A 15766-nucleotide genomic window follows, 5' to 3' on the forward strand; every position below is an offset into this window, starting at 1 on the left:
CATCGGCAGGCGGACTCTCAACCACTGCGCCACCAGGGAAGCCCTCCACTTATCTTTAACACCAAGAAACTCTTTGCCTTTCGTACACACTTTCTGGAACTTGTCGCTTACCACAGCTCACACATTCCTATTTCAAATTGATCTGGGCAGACTTCTCGTAAACTCTTTCTAACGGTGACTCCCTCAGGACACATGTCGGTTTGGGGCAGGCCAACCTCCATCTCCTCCCTCCTTTGGGCATCTGTATCCTTGGTGAATCCCCCTCTCCATGGTCCCTGTGGGTGAGGAGGCCTGACCACTGGCCACACCCCCAGCTCCAGGAGTGGACCATGGGACTTAAACCTGGGTCAGAATCAGCGTATTGCAACCCCCGGGGCCATGGCTGGGAGGTTGCGGGGAGTATGGGACTAATCAGAGCCAGTGACCTTTGCTAGGCAGGCAGGAAAGGGGTCAGTAAATCACCCAGGTGAGAGCTGCATCGCCACCTTCTAGAAATAGAACATAAAGCTAACATGGTAGAGGACAGATTGGAGGGAGAGACCAGGCTCCAAGTCTACTATGATGCCAGCCCTCCTTGACACCAACAATGCTACTCTGTTTGTCACCGAAGCCAGTCTGGTCAGGGCTTTCTGTCACACACAAACAAAGGAACCCTAACCGTTGTCACAGGATCTCGAAGGAAAAAAGGCACGGCTGTAATGATAAACACCATCTCGGGATTCTCCCACATTTTAACAGCAAACCTTCCACATGTAAGTATAATTTTCCCATTTTGTCAAATCCCTTAAAACCCTAGGACTCTTCCTTATTTCTGGTTCTAGAAACAAAGAACCATACATATAAGGCATCTCAGTGACAACATCATGAAAGTTTTCACTCAGGGAGACCTGTGAACAGGTTTTCCAAGACGTGATCTTCCCACAGGGCTGTTCACCAGCATCCCGGTCTGAGGAAAAGGCTAAGGCTACACAGCTGCAGAGAATCTGCAGTCACCCAAGTGTCCCCCGGGGTGGAGGGGGGGGCGGTGCAGTGGGTCAGCCTCGAGGACACAGCTTGAGAAAGAAGCAACTTGTTCTAGACAGAGCCCCAGGTTAGAGTCAGACTTGGGTTCCTATCCCAGTGTTTCTGCTTACAGCCCTGCTTCCTCACCTACCCGGGGGTGGGTGGGAGGCACAAGCAGGAAGGCAGCTTTGCCACAACTGTCACAGCGCTCCCTGCCCAAGAAGGGGGAGATTCAGGAAAGAAGGAAGGGAAAAGGTATTGCTGGCCCATCTGCAACAGCATGGCCCCTTCGCCGTAATTTTTCTTTTCTGGTACGAGGTCCCGTTACACCAAGTGGCCTCCACGAAGAGACGGGGGCATTTACTTAAAGGGTGGTTTTAAGTAAATGCCCACGTTGTATTTCACAGGACCCAGCAAGACCAGAGAAGCTCGAGAAGAGACAAAGGATCGTTCCACTGGGGCCAAAACAAACATTTCTAACTAGACAGAAGAGAAGTTCAAATTCTCTTACTCTGAAATGTAATCCTAAAGCCAGAGGGTTTGTTTACTCAAAGGCCCGCTCAACAGCTGGTCGGAAACTGGTTTCCCAATGCTCCCCGGCGCACGGCTCAGGCAGACACAGAGGCTGGGGAGCAGAGTGGGAGCCCAGAGGACCCACGTGGAGAGGGGCCTGCCCTCCCCACCCTCCCCTGCAAAGAGACACAAAACAATGCAAAGCCGGACGGGTTAGTTTGCTGTCAGAAGTCCAGTTTGGGGGTGCGGCGGTCAGATCTATAGGCTGCACGTCCAGGGGTGCGAGTCCATCTCAGCCCTGCAACTCCTTCGTCTGTGAGCCTCCTGGCAAGTCCCTCACCCTGAACCCGAATTTCGTATCCACGTCACGCACTTTCCCGGTGCAGCTAGGGTGCTGGTGGCAGAGCTCACCGCGGTGGGGCTTGGGAGGGAGATGGGGAGTGACCGATAACGAGCTCACGTTTCTTTCTGGAATGACAACAGTCTTCTATCATTGACTGGGGTGATGGTGCACAACTCTGTGAATGTACTAAAAACCATGATTTGGACACTTTAAATGGGACACCTGTATGGCACGTGAATTACATCTTATAAAGCTGTCATTAAAAGCAGGAAAGATAGATATATATGTATGTGTCTCTATCACGTTCATTCATTTCTATACTTATAAAATCTCTGTGGAAAGAGTCACAAGAAACTGACAGCATCCGGAGAAGGAAGCTGGGAGGCCGAAGGGCAGGCTGGGCTAAGAAGGAGTTTGTTCACTATACCCTCTGGCTCCTCCTGAATTTCAAACCATGTGAATACATGAGCTATTTTTAAATCAAACAAATAAATAAATAAAATTCAAAGAAAGTAGTTAAGATAAAAATTTAAACAGCCCACGTGTGTGTCAGGCCTGCCTCTCCGACAGGAGACCCTTTTCCTGGAGAGGCCCGGGGGCCCCCCTGTCCCACCCAGAGGCTGCCTGCCGTCTCCTGCTCACCTGGTGACTTTAGGAGCCAAACCCAGCATCTCTGGCCTTTCCTCCACCTGAGCTGTTTTCACTGTGAAGCCCACTAAAGTAGCTCTGTGGCTCAAGGACCAGCTTTCTGCTGAAACCACTCTACTCGTTCCAAAGAGCATGTTACCTTTGACATTTGGAAAATTAATACAGAAGATGAAAACGGCATGTGTAGGGGAGAGATCGAATCAAGCAGCTGCTGTGAGTTAGCGGCCCGCTTCGCACCCGGTCGAAGCTTCCAATGGTCTGAGGACAGAGGCCTTTCCTGTTTTTAACCTCCGATCTCTACCCTGCATCTTCCCCCTCAGAACATGACAAAACTGAGCCTTCCCTAGAAAACCAAGCTTGGAGAAAGAACACGACCCCAAAACCCACTGTACAGCCCCACCATGTAGGGAAGCAGGTGCCGGAGAGCCAGTGACAACAGCGCCATGTCTCCCAAGAAGGGGAGATGACCTGGGATGGGCCCCAGGCTCGGGGGCAAACCCAAGGCTGGCGACCAGGGTACAATTCCCGAGCACCAGCCTCCTCCCTTTCCAGCCTTGGGCACAGCCCCTGCACTCTACCCATCACCATCCTTTTAAAGCAGTTTAAACGAGCCCAACACCAGCGTGATCTGAATCTCATCTGGCTCCGCTCCAGATGGGCAACTTGAGACTCTCAGTTACATGAGACAAAAGCATTTTCCTCTAGTGCAGTGAGAGCTTCAGGATCCCAGGCAGCCTAGCTCTAACAGGGCTCCGGCCAAGCCCTCCCAGACACAGGTGTTCCAGAGACTTCCAGGTACACGAGCAGCGCTGCCACACCTGACGCCTGTCCTCCCCACCACGCCAGACACTCTGCTCCAGTACCAGCACCCAGTCAAGCGCGATGACTCAAACGCCCCAGAGCCCACAGGCGCAGGAAAGCAGTGAAGCGAGCCTGGTGTGATGTAAACATTAGAACAAACGCGGTGACAAATGACAGCCAACGCTCGGTCTTGGACTCAAGGAGACACGAGGATTGGCATTCACAAACACAGTCGAGATGGGACGGCGGCTACCCAGCTCCCCGCCCCCCCTACTCCCCCCTCGTTATAGAGGCACTGCGTTTCCAGTATTCCCATCTGTTGAGAAAAGCAGATCTGGATTTTGATGTGAAGACTCCCAATTTTAAGTGTTCTCAGTTATCTCAGTTGTTAAACACATTGCGTATATGTGAAATCTAAAACAACGATACAAATGAACTTATTTACAAAACAGAAATAGACTCACAGACATAGAAAACAAACTTATGCTTGCCAAAGGGGAAAAGGTGGGGAGGGATAAATTGGGAATTGGGGATTAACAGATACACACTACTGTATATAAAATAGATAAACAACAAAGACCTACTGTATAGCACAGGAAACTATATTCAATACCTTGTAATAACCTACAATGGAAAAGAATCTGAAAAAGAATATATATATGTATGTATGTATGTATGCATAACTGAATCACTTTGCTATACACGTGAAACACTGTAAATCAATTGCACTTTAATAAAAAACGAAAACAAAAACACTGTGCAGATCAAAACAAAACAAAAAAACGTATCTGTGGGCCGTCAGTCTGCAACCTCTGACTTAGCTTCCTGGCCATGGTTTATTTGGTCCTGGGTGCCACACATGAGTGACACTGAATAACTGAGCTAAAATCATGGGCCCAGAGAGATGGCCTGATTCTCACAGTCAACTGAGGCCCTAGATCTGTTCACCAGCAGTTCAGTCACAATGAAGAGGTACTAGTCATTACCTATACAGCCTAGCTGTTCCCCTCCTCTCCTGGGCACTGTCCCCTCAGGATTAACAAAGTGACACCACTGTTGACTGATCGCAACGCCAGCCTCCAGCTCCCAATGCACAGTGTGCCCCGGGCTTACATTTCACACAGGACCACATACCGTTGACAAGCCTTAGGGTTCCTCTTCATAACTCCTCAGGGTTACGTCTCTACCTGCCCCCCACCCTTGTTTCCCTTTCCTTCCCTCAATCCCTGAGGGGCAGATCCAACTCTCATTCTTCCAAGAAAAAATAAGCACGCCCCGGCTTTGACCTTTTTAAGGAGCCACATGAAATGTGGCCACAGCAAATGCCCCAAGACCTGTTCCTCCAGCTCCCAAGTGTGTTTGCAAAGGGTTGGGTCCACTTCACCCATCTGTGAGGTGCCAGGAGAGGCAAGTGAGGCCGAAAGTGAGGAAGGAAGCCTCTAGGCGCAGCTCTGTTGGTTCAAGGGCAGTGGCAAGATGACCGAGAGGGACTCTTTGGTGGACCCGGGGACACAACCACGGCCTTGAAATTCTGGGGTCACTGTGCTTCGGGACACACGTCATAAATGACCCTTTCAGCGTCCACTTGTCCCTGCCACGTGGTAGGGGAGGCGCGGGGGTGTCAGTCCTTGCCGCCACTGCCCCCCGCTTCAGGGACAGTCCACACTTCAGGGACAGTCACTTCTTGACAGAACTCCCAACCCCGCCACCGCAAACCGAGATGTCCAGCTGTGTGGCTGGCATTTCCATGGTGTTTCTGTCACTCTCTTTCTCACCAAGGCTTCTCCCCTGCCTGATCATCCCCTTCACCACGCCCACCTCTCCAGGCCCTTCCGGTCCTCCTGACACTTTCCTCTTCATCCTCCTCTTCACCCACTCGAATCTCCAGCCCTCCCTACTGGTCCTTCCAGCACCTTCCACTGGTCTCCCCCGCCATCCTGCATCCCCGAGGCAGCCACATCACTATTCATCCATTCACTCAGCAAATACATATTAAGCACCTAAAAGGGGTCAGCGTTACTAAAGCAGCCCTTTCATCATTACATTCCTGTATTCAAATCCTCCATTTGCTCCTCTGACCCACTACTAATCCCCAAATCCTCTGGCTGGGATTCCTGTCTTCCAAAATCCGGCTGCAACAGGAAAAGGAGTGGGGGAGGAATGCTGGACTGGAAATCAGACTCCTGCCCTTCACCAGCCCTATGGCCTTAAGCAAGACACTTCATCACTCTGCAACTTGATTTACTCATCTGTAAAATGGGATTCCGACAGGACACTCCTCACAGGAATGAGGAAACGTATAAAATGTTTAGCACAGAGGCTGGTATACAGTAAGGGCTTAATAAATATTAGTTGCTATTATTATTATTGTCACCATAATTTCCAGATGATCATTTTCACAAACCCTGCCCACCGCAAAACCTGCTCGGCCAGCCGGTCCTGGAAGAACCTCCTCTTCTCCCACCCCATCGGGGGGTCCTAATCCTTCTACTCATCCCCGTATGCCTTCCCTGACCACTCTGTCCCCCGCCAAAGTCCCTGGGGCTTTGATAAGTCCTCTGGCAACTTATCAAGTGTTGCTTTTGACACATGACTCCCCTACAGAATTAGATTGCCTTTCACCTGCCAAGCAGAATCATACAAAGGCATTATCCTATCTCCCAGATTGAATTGGAAACTCCTTCACCTCGGCTGTGTTCTCTCAGCACCTTCTAGGCTTCCAGTGGATCATTAAATACACTGGTAAGATTGCTCCATCCATTCAGCCATGCTCTCTCCTGGGTCCCTGGCTGAGCATTGGGGAGACCCAACTGACCAGGCTAAAACCCAGCCCACCACATCTTGGAGGCCCAGAAAAGGCCAGGCTGAGCACCAGAACACCTGGCCTTGAGTCCTACTTTTCCTACAAACTCACTGGGTGACCTAACCAAACCCTTCCCATTTCCGGGCCTCAGTTTCCTCATCTGTACAATGGGTAGAAGGAGGGAGATCAGTGGCACTCTGAGTGCAAAGAAACCCCACACCCAAGAGGTTACAAGGCCCTGAAGCCCTCCCAGGCCTGAAGAGCCCTGCCCAGGCTCTTTGCCATGGCCCCTCTTCTGCTCCACACCTGCCAATGAGAGGGGGTTGCCTTCTCCTGTACCCTGAGGGAAATAAATATCAAGTCTGGATTCCTGGCAGATTGCCAGGAAGATTAAATACAGATTTTTAAAGTGAAATCACGACAACATGATTCTAAATTCATGGTCCCAGAATTTCCCTTTGTAAATAGTTAGAACCAAAACATCAGCCATAAAACTAAAATCCCAGACACAACCTATGAAGCCTTCTCTGCTTAAATCTGGGAGGGTTTCCCTTCCGTGACACTCTCCGTACAGGATGCCATGCAGACACTGACACTGGAGACCCCCACCCCACCCCTAGATGTGCCCCGTGTCTCCAGAAGGGCCTGTGTTGGCAAAGCCCCCAAACTCGATGAGTACATGGGCATAAGAGTTTACAGGCAAAGCCAAATAAGCCAGAGGGCTCAGGGTTAAATTAAAGAGGGATTTTCCACCCTTTCCAACTTGATAGAAGGGATCAGTGGCAGGTCCTGGGTCCTCACAGGCCTGTTAATAAGGGCAGTCATGAGGCACCTCCTTCCCCAGGGGAATTCAGCTGTGTGCTGGACCCTACATGGGGTCCTAGGTGTCCAGGGAGGCTCACGCAGGCTAAAAAGTCACCAATTTCTTATTTGCAAGGCTCAGAAACAGATGCACTTGCCTGATGATCTTGGCCATATGGCTGAATCCTCATTTACAGGCAAAAGCAAGACCAAAAGGTTGGGTATAAATTACATCTGTTTTCAGAATCGTTTTTTTAAATACGATAGGACACTTGGCTGCTTAAAGGGGAGCCAGGGGTTTGATTGACCCAATCTCATTCCAAACATCCCAATAGCCCTGGGAAGCAGGTACTTTAGTGCTGGGAAGCAGATGCCCAGAAAGGTTCAGTAAACTGCTCACATAGACAACCAGGAGGCCCGCACCTGTGCTACTGACATTTTGGGCTGGATCATTCTCTGTTAAGGGGGTCTGTCCTGGGTACTGTAGGATGTCCAGCAGCATCTCTGGCCTCTACCCACAAGATGCCAGTAGCATCCCCCTCCCCAAGTCATGACAATCAAAAACGTCCCCAGAAATTGCTAAATGACCCCAAAGCAGGCAGAATCCGCCCCACGAAAGAACCACTTGAGGGACCCTATTCCTCCCACACGCTATGACTTCTTTTTCAACTTGGTGGAAAACTGAATCAAGGGCATACTCTCTACCCTGTTGTTGTTTTTTTTAATCTGGATTTTTGTTGGGTTAGATTTATTTAACACTTTCTTTACTGCGGTGTGTAAGATTAAACATCCATGGGAATTGGATGAAAGTACAACCTTCCAATAAGATCAATGAGTCCTGGGGATGGAGTGGGTATCATGACTATAGCTAACACTGCTGTGTGATAGATGGGGAAGTTGCTAAGAGTAGACCCCAAAAGTTCTCATTAGCAGGAAAAAAATGATTTTTTCCTTTTTTTTGGCATCTATGAGATGATGGATGTTCACTATACTTATTGTGGTCAACATTTCACAATATATGTAAGTCAAGTCGTTATGTTGTCCACGTTAGACTTATACAGTTATGTGTATCAATTTTATCCCAATAAAACTGGAAAACAAAGAAAAAAGAAAACCCACTTGAAAAGTAAAAATTAAATTAAGATAAATATGTTTCACAACTATAGCTTCTCCCCCAATTCAAAACCTTGGTCAAGCAATCAAAAATGACCTCCTGATAAACAACAAGGTCCTACTGTACAGCACAGGGAACTATATTCAACATCCTATGATAAGTCATAATGGAAAAGAATATGATAAAGAATATATATATGTATAACTGAGTCACTTTGCTGTACAGTAGAAATTAAACACAACATTGTAAATCAACTACACTTCAATAAAATTTTTAAAAAATGACCTCCTGGTGCTACACAAGTGCCACAATCTCAAAGTCATAAAAAGGGACTTAACTTTCTAACCCAAAGCTCCAATTTATTAAACTAATATTGATATACTAATGAGCAGTAACTAAAAACTTTTCAGAACACTTTCCCCAAATCCTGAAAGCATTAAGCTTCTATATTTTCTCTTAAATAACTTTTATTCTTAGGACAAATGTAAATACACAGACAATGGGAGATCTGGGGAATCCAGGAGAAGCAGGAACATTTTTATTCCTTTTCAAAGACCTGGCTTAGTAATTCACTAAGCTCCCGTGATTCCGGCGTCTTCAGGACACGACAGCGTTCAACTGTGCCACTGATCCAAGTGCAACAGCTGGGCAATGTCAGATCACCTAGAATTTGTCTTCCTCTTCGTCCCCCAGGAAGCACCAAAACAACCCTCCTTTCAGATAAGACGATTTTACACAGCTTTTGAAATAAGTGGCTGGGCATGCAGCCAACAGAGATCTGGAAGAAGTGTGGCCTGGGCAGGAGAGCTGGGAGATTCGACAGGACGGGGAAAGGATCCCCAGGAGGAAACGAAAGTCGTGGTTTCAGGTGGCAGTTTCTAACTTGTCTCCACCTCGTTCATAAGACACCACAGAGTAAAGTCAGATTCCCCCTCAGATCTCAAAGGGTAAAGTCAGACCTCAGAGAGCATGGGGGGCAAAAGGTACTGAACAGCGGCCACTGACTTACGCTTTTTATCCCTGAATCCATGCAACCCCATGAGACGCTTTCCAACATCCAAAAATTGGAGGAGTTTTCTACTTCCTAAACACAGCTTCTTTATTGATTTCCCTCCAGCTCTCATAAACATGTCAAGCAACAGACCTAGGGGGGCTGGCCCTACTGTGAGCCAGGCAGAACTGCACACACACACACAGGCACACGTGCACACACACACATACACATGAAGGTACTCTGGCTCGAGGGCGCCCTGCCTCCAAACTGCCTTTCCCTCCCTCCAAGTTTGTCTCCAGTCTTTAAACGGTTTTCTTTAATGATTCCAATACATGAAAAAGCTGTAAATGATTCTGCAGATGGAACGTCAGATTGATTAATAAGTATGGGAAGAGACAGCTACTCAACCTCAGTAAGAACTGGAGATCTGCAAAAGCAAGCAATGAGATACCCAATCATACCCATCTGATTGAAAAACATTAGAAAGTCAGATAATACTAAGTGTCAGATATGATGGGCGGATCTGAGAATCCCCAGATAATGCAGGTGGGAGGGTAAACTGGTACATACTCAAGGAAACCGTGTAAGAGTACCCCTGGGACCCAGGAATCCCACTCCCCAGACTCTCTTATACAGGTCCTCAGGAAGACACACCTAAGGATGCAGCAGGGAGCTGAGTGCACAGACAGGGAGAAAGAAAATGAATAAATGTCCATTGAAAGGAAATTCAGACAATGTAGAAATAGATCATAAACAATAAATAAATACATAATGAAGAATCTCCCACAGTCACACGTGTACACACTCATACAAAAAATTCTTTGCACATTCATATATATATATTTTATTTATTTATTTAATGAGCTCATGCTGTTTTGTAACCTGTTTCACTCAACCAGCATATAGTGAGTATTATATTAACATCATTTTTCACAGCTGCACAGTATTTCACTGTAAGGACTACCATAATTTAGTTAACCAATGCTCAATTGTTAGATACCTAGGTTACTTAAACCTTTTCACTGTTAAACAGAACTGTTCTGGACTTCATTGGCCATGCATCTTTGCTTCCTCTTCTAAGTAATAAAATTAGAAGCAAAGAATAGGTATTGCAGTAAAAAATGTGCATACCTTAGAAATGGAACTGCTTGGTTAAAGGTATATATCTTTCTTACCACGATACACATTCTTTGCTTCTAATTGTAACAGTGTCCTTGGATCCACATTCTTTCTGTTGTCTGGCAAAGCAACTCCTTCAGGGAAAACAGACACACGGGTTATGTATAAGCAATAATACTTACTACACTCTTCCTCCTTTACCTCCCTCCCTTCTCTGTATCCATCGTTAAGGAAATGGCGGCCACTGTCCAAATAAGTCCGGATCTCACAGGTTCCCAGCATCAGCCATGCAGCTCATCACAGAGGACATTTTGAGACGCATCAGCAAAGCATCAGCAAAGCAAAATACTCAGGGGTTCATTCATTTGCTAAAAATACCTTTATCAGATGCCAGCTTGTGCTTGAAGCCACAGCAGGCGTTAGAGAGGCACAAACGATTAAGGGCCAGTCCTGCTCTTAGGAGCCCTCTGGTAAGTTCAGCGACACTCCTGACTCCAAGTAGAAAATCCCAAACTCACATGTGCTCTGGAAGGGGGCCTTGCTGGGAGGCTTCTCAGAGGAGGTGACACACAGGCAGGCAAACAGCAGTGAGCTGGCCACGTAGTCTTGGTGGTGGAGGGGACCCCAAGCAGAGGGTCAGAGGGACATGCAGGGCTAAGGCCACCAGATGCTGCTGGAGAACACCTGAAGGTCCAGCAGGGCGAGAGCAGTGGGCACAGCTGAGATGGGGGCTTGAGAGGGAGGCGGGGCCCTGGTTAGACAGAGCCAGCTTGCCACCACACTGAGAAGCCTGCGCACGGGGGGATGAGTGGGCAGAAGAAGGGTGAGGCCAGACGAGGGAGGATGGATGGGAGTGGGGACAAGGCTGGCTGCAGGAACGCCAGCCTGAAGGGTACTGCTGTGACTCCGGACACGAGGGAGGGAGGTGAGTCAGGCAGAAGGGCTGGCAGGTGGGGAAGCTCCCGTGGAAGAAGGGGTATGGCCCAGATGAGACAGTCTCAGGAAGACCTGAGAGGCAGAATAGCCAGGATGTGGTGACTGCATGCGAAGGGGCTAGGAGGGGAAGCAGGTAAGGAAGACGCCCAGTCAGGGCAGCAGGCCTTCAGGAAGCCCGATGAAGCGAGCGTGCAGAGGCCCGTGGAAAGGTCACAGTACAGACCACAGACTTGTAGTGTTCTAGAGTCTACGGGATGACTTACTCCCCTCCCTGGGATGCAACTTTCTCCTCTGCAAAGGAGCACATGGGACCTGTGTACCATCAAGGCCCTTCCCAGCTGTAAAATGCTGTAAGTTCCTATCCACATCAGAACTGGGGTGTCAGCTGTCCCCCTGGAAACTCTCCCCAACAAGAAGGCCTTCCTGGAAAGAGAAGGCACATCCGTAAGCAGCCTCTCCTGTGAAGTCAGAACCTTCCTCCAACACCCAGCTCACAGGCCAGCAAGGACCCATCCCTTCCAGCCCTGAGTACCGGCTCTCCTGCTCAAACATGTGCCCTCACATCTGGCCACATGCTGCTTGCTTTTCTCCCCCGCTCCTGGGTAATACGGAGCAGACTGGCAAAATAGTTCAAATACCGTCTTAAGAAGTGCACCGCCTTGTGGGCTGAGTGGCCTATTTTGAGCAAAATGTTTCAAACCTCCAGGCTCAGAGCTGCTCTAGGCACCAACGTTCAATGCAACTGAACAATCAGGAAGGCAGTAAAGGACTACGGCGTGTCTGCTGAAGGCCAGGCCGTCCTTGGGCACGGGGACTGGACATGTCCACCCTCCAGGACTGTCTGCTGTGTGTGGGAGCCACCAGCCTGGCGTGAGAAGGGCCTACGGAGGATGCACAAAGCTAGGGCTGGGGGAGGCCAGAAAAGAAAGCAACCGCCTGGCTCGGATGTCCGGGAACACTACCCAGAGGACGGAGTCTGGGAGCTGGGCCCCGGTGGCTGCGTGCAGTCACGGCAAGTGTGCAGTGGGAACTGGCCCGGGAGCGGACGAGCACAAGCCAGCAGCAGGGAGTGTCAGAAGTGACAGGAGGTTCAGAAGGGCTGGCTGATGGCCACAAGGTGCACTGGAGCTAGTTTGTAAGGGTCTGAATGCCACATCCAGGTAGTGGCTACAGGGAGCCACTGAAGTTTGCAAGCAGAGGATAAAGGGCAGTGGGAAGGATGGGGTACAGAGAGGGGCAATTCAACGTCTGCTGCACATCAGGGGATCAGCACAGTGGAAAACAATGTAGCCGGAGCCAGGGCAGGGGATGGGGCGGGGGGATGTGGGCCCACAGTTCCCCCTTCTCCGTTTTCTCAGGACCACTGCCATTTAATCCTATGGCCCCACAAAGAAACACCTTGACTCAAAGTCACACAGCAACCAACAGCAAACCTCAAGGGAGAGCTCCCAACCCTGTCTTTCCAGATCTGGTTTCTGCTCCTGCTCTGAAAAGGCTCCCAAGCCCCTGGCCCCAAACCTCCAACAGCTGATCAAACACTCAAGCACACTGTATACACTTGGAAGGGGAAGGAACAGGCTGTGAATAACTGACACACACATGCCCAAATTTCCCAGAGGCCCGCCTGAGTAACAGGACACATTTGGTTCATTTCCTGCAAAACCAGAATTTCCCAAGCATTAGGGGGAAATGCATCCCTCCCTGCATCCCCTGTAGCCCTCTCCATCCCCCTACTCCAGAGACCCCGGCCATCCTTTCTAATTTCCCACTTTCTCCCTGAACTTGAGCAACCTACAAAAAGCCTCTCCAAGATCCCTCATGCCCCTGCAAATCTTCATTGCGGCAGTTCATTCAGGCAGGGTGGTAGGCAGAAAGTCACTGAGGCCACCAAGGATGGCCAAACATCCTAAAGCCCAGCTCCAATCCCTGGCGCAATGCGCGCCTCCAACAGGTATCCCCACAGGCTAGACACTGCTTCTTTTGGTAGCAGAACATATGAAAAGAAAAAATAGCAGGTGGTGCCTGAGAAGCCCTCAGAGGGAACAGAGGGAGGCGCAGCAAGGTGGGTAAGGTTCAAATCCTACTTCCACCACTGAGCTTACTTGAATAAAGCACCTTGCCTCTCCGGAAAATTTTTCCTCATCTGTGAAATAGGTATAAAAATCAATTCCGTGTAAGGGTGTCGTAATTCGGAGCGCTATGGAGAGTGTTAAGCATTAGCGGAGAGTGAAAAGAAATTCAATATTTTTTATATATTTATTGATATATATAGATACATATCATAGCTATAGCTACAGCTATAGCTATAGATAGAGATATCGTTCGAAGGGAAGAAAATTCCTAAAGTGTGTAGCAGGGAAAACCAGCCGAGTGCAACCCTGTGGAGCAGGGCCGGGAGTCCCAGGCTAGCAGGAGCGCACCCAGGAGCCGGGGCCGGAGCATCGGTGCGCGCAGGTGCGGCGGGCGCGCAGTGACAGCAGGTTGGCGGTGCAAGTTGGCCCGCGGGGGCTGCAAAGGGGCGGCGGACCCACCTGAAGACGCGCAGCAGCAGGCAGGCTATGAGGAAGGCGGAGAAGGCGCACGCCACGATCACGGCCGCCTTCAGGGTGGGCAGGTCGCGGAGCAGGCTGGAGATGCGGGTCACCAGGGCGTCACCGCTGCTGTTGGAGCTGCCGCCGCCGCCCGCCGCCTCCCCGGAGCCCATCCCGGTGGCGTTCCCGGACCCCGGGCCGGGTGGCAGCCGCGGCTGGCGCTCGGATCCGGACTGCGGCGGGGCGGCAGATTCGGCTCTGCTGGCGCGGGCAGCGGGCGCGGCCAGGAGCGCGAGCAGCACCAGCAGCGGCAGAAACCGCGCGGGCGGCGGCGCGGCGCGCATGGTGCGGTCCGGCGGCCCGGGGTCGGGCTGGGCGAACGCGGCGGAGCCCTGGGTCCCGCACCGGCGCCGAGGCCTGCACCGGCTACTCCTGCGGCGGAGCCAGGCGGCTGCGCGGTGCTTGGCAGGAAGCTGCGGCGCCCGGAAGAGTTCGAGCCGCCCGCCGCCGCCGCCGCCGCCGCCGCCGCGGCCGCCACAGCCGGGGGGGAGGGGGGCGCCCCGGGGCCGCCGCCGCCGACTAGGGGCCCGGGGGGAAGCAGCAGGGCCGGGACGCGTTGCCGCGGGGCGCCCCCTAGGCCCCGGCGCCCCCCGCCGCCGCCGCCCCCGGTGGTCCCGGGTCGGGCGGGGAAGCGCCACCGACAGCTGTGCGCCATGTTCGCCCCGTGAAGTGAAGCAGCGAGAGGGAGAGGCGACAACACAGGGGGGCGGGGAGGCGGAGGGGGGGGCCGTGGGCCCCGGAACCTGCCTGGCCCGCTCGGCGCCGCCCGGCCGCCTGCACCCCGTGGCCGCTATGCCGAGGGCCGGGCCGCGCCAGCCGGCCCAGCAAGCTGTATAGCGGGCTCGGGCCCGCGCTGCCGACGCCGGGCCGCGGCTACGCCATCCCGAGGCCCGGGCCGCAGCCTGCCGCCCGCCCGCCCGCCCCGCAACCTGGATAACTGCGTGCCCCGCCCCGCCGCCGCCGCCGCCGCCGCCGCGGCCGCCGCCGCCACCAACACGTTACACGGAGTCATTCGACGGGCCGCAGCCCCACGTGGGCGGGGCAGGCCACCAGGCCCGGTGCGGGCTGCGCTGCTCTCCGGGCGGCCCCAGTTCCCCCGGGACCTGGCACCCCCTTGGAGAAGTAACAATAGCCAGGCGCTGTGCTGCACATTTCACATTTTCTCTATTTCATTTAATCCTGCAACCCCCTTAGGAGACAGGTATTTCTGTTACCCTCCTTTAATAGTTGATTCAAGACCCAGAGAGCCTGCTCATAGCAACCCAGGTTGTGTCAGACTAAGAATCAAAAGACCATGGCACCCGGGGCAAGCCTCCGTTCTACAGATGCGGAAACTGAAGCCTCCTTAGTGGAATGGGCTGTCCGATGCCCTATGCAGTGCATATAGTTCAACATCTCCCCAGTTAACTTCTTTTTCTCTGAAAGAGTTTCTTATCTCATGGCTTCGATCTTTCAGACATTGTGCACCTCTGCTTATGAACTGGATTAGGATGTGCATTTCTGCATTCATACCTTTGCTGTGGAATAGTCTTCCTCCCAGGTTGAAGTTTCAGACCCCAGGGAGTAATTGGCTTGCTGCCTCTGGTTTGTAAGCTAAATGATACTTAAGTGGAGAAAGACAGTTATGGATGTTCTAGTGTGAGACCCAAAGTCGGGAACTGATGGAGGGCACAGAGGGCTTTCCTGGATCACTAGGAACTATACTGCAGGCCTCAGGTCCCACCTTTCAGCATGAGGATGGATCCTGGCAGGAAGCTCTCCAGTAACAGGTAAACACACATGACAAGTACTCAGTGACCTTAAACAGCTCACTCCTGGTCCTACTAAAAAAAGCAACAGATAAATAAAATATAGTACAGTGCAGTAGCTAGCTATTGCTTCCTAACAAATTATCCCCAAACTGCACAGCTTAAACCACACGCATATATTATATCAGAGTTTCTGTGGTTTAGGAATCTGAGCATAGCTTAGCAGGGTCCTCTGCTTCAGGGTCTCTCACAGAGGCGCAATCAAGGTGTCAGCTGGGGCTGGGGTCTCATCTGATGGCTCAACTGGGGAAGGATCTGCTTCCAACTTCAATCACTGGTTGTTGGCCAGATTC

At 51.4% G+C, this 15766-nt stretch overlaps 1 protein-coding gene across 1 annotated transcript in view; it reads right to left on the reverse strand.

Moving 5' to 3' along the window:
* Positions 1 to 13949, reverse strand: part of FAM174B (family with sequence similarity 174 member B) — an 18487-nt gene extending 4538 nt beyond the window's left edge. The window contains exon 1 of the mRNA XM_007447937.1: positions 13606 to 13949. Coding sequence (XP_007447999.1) covers positions 13606 to 13949 — 344 coding nt within the window. The remainder of the gene's footprint in view (positions 1 to 13605) is intronic.
* Positions 13950 to 15766: the final 1817 nt, after the last annotated feature.

Source organism: Lipotes vexillifer, unplaced genomic scaffold, assembly GCF_000442215.2.
Source record: "Lipotes vexillifer unplaced genomic scaffold, Lipotes_vexillifer_v1.1 scaffold1503, whole genome shotgun sequence".
Classification (NCBI taxonomy): Eukaryota; Metazoa; Chordata; class Mammalia; order Artiodactyla; family Lipotidae; genus Lipotes; species Lipotes vexillifer.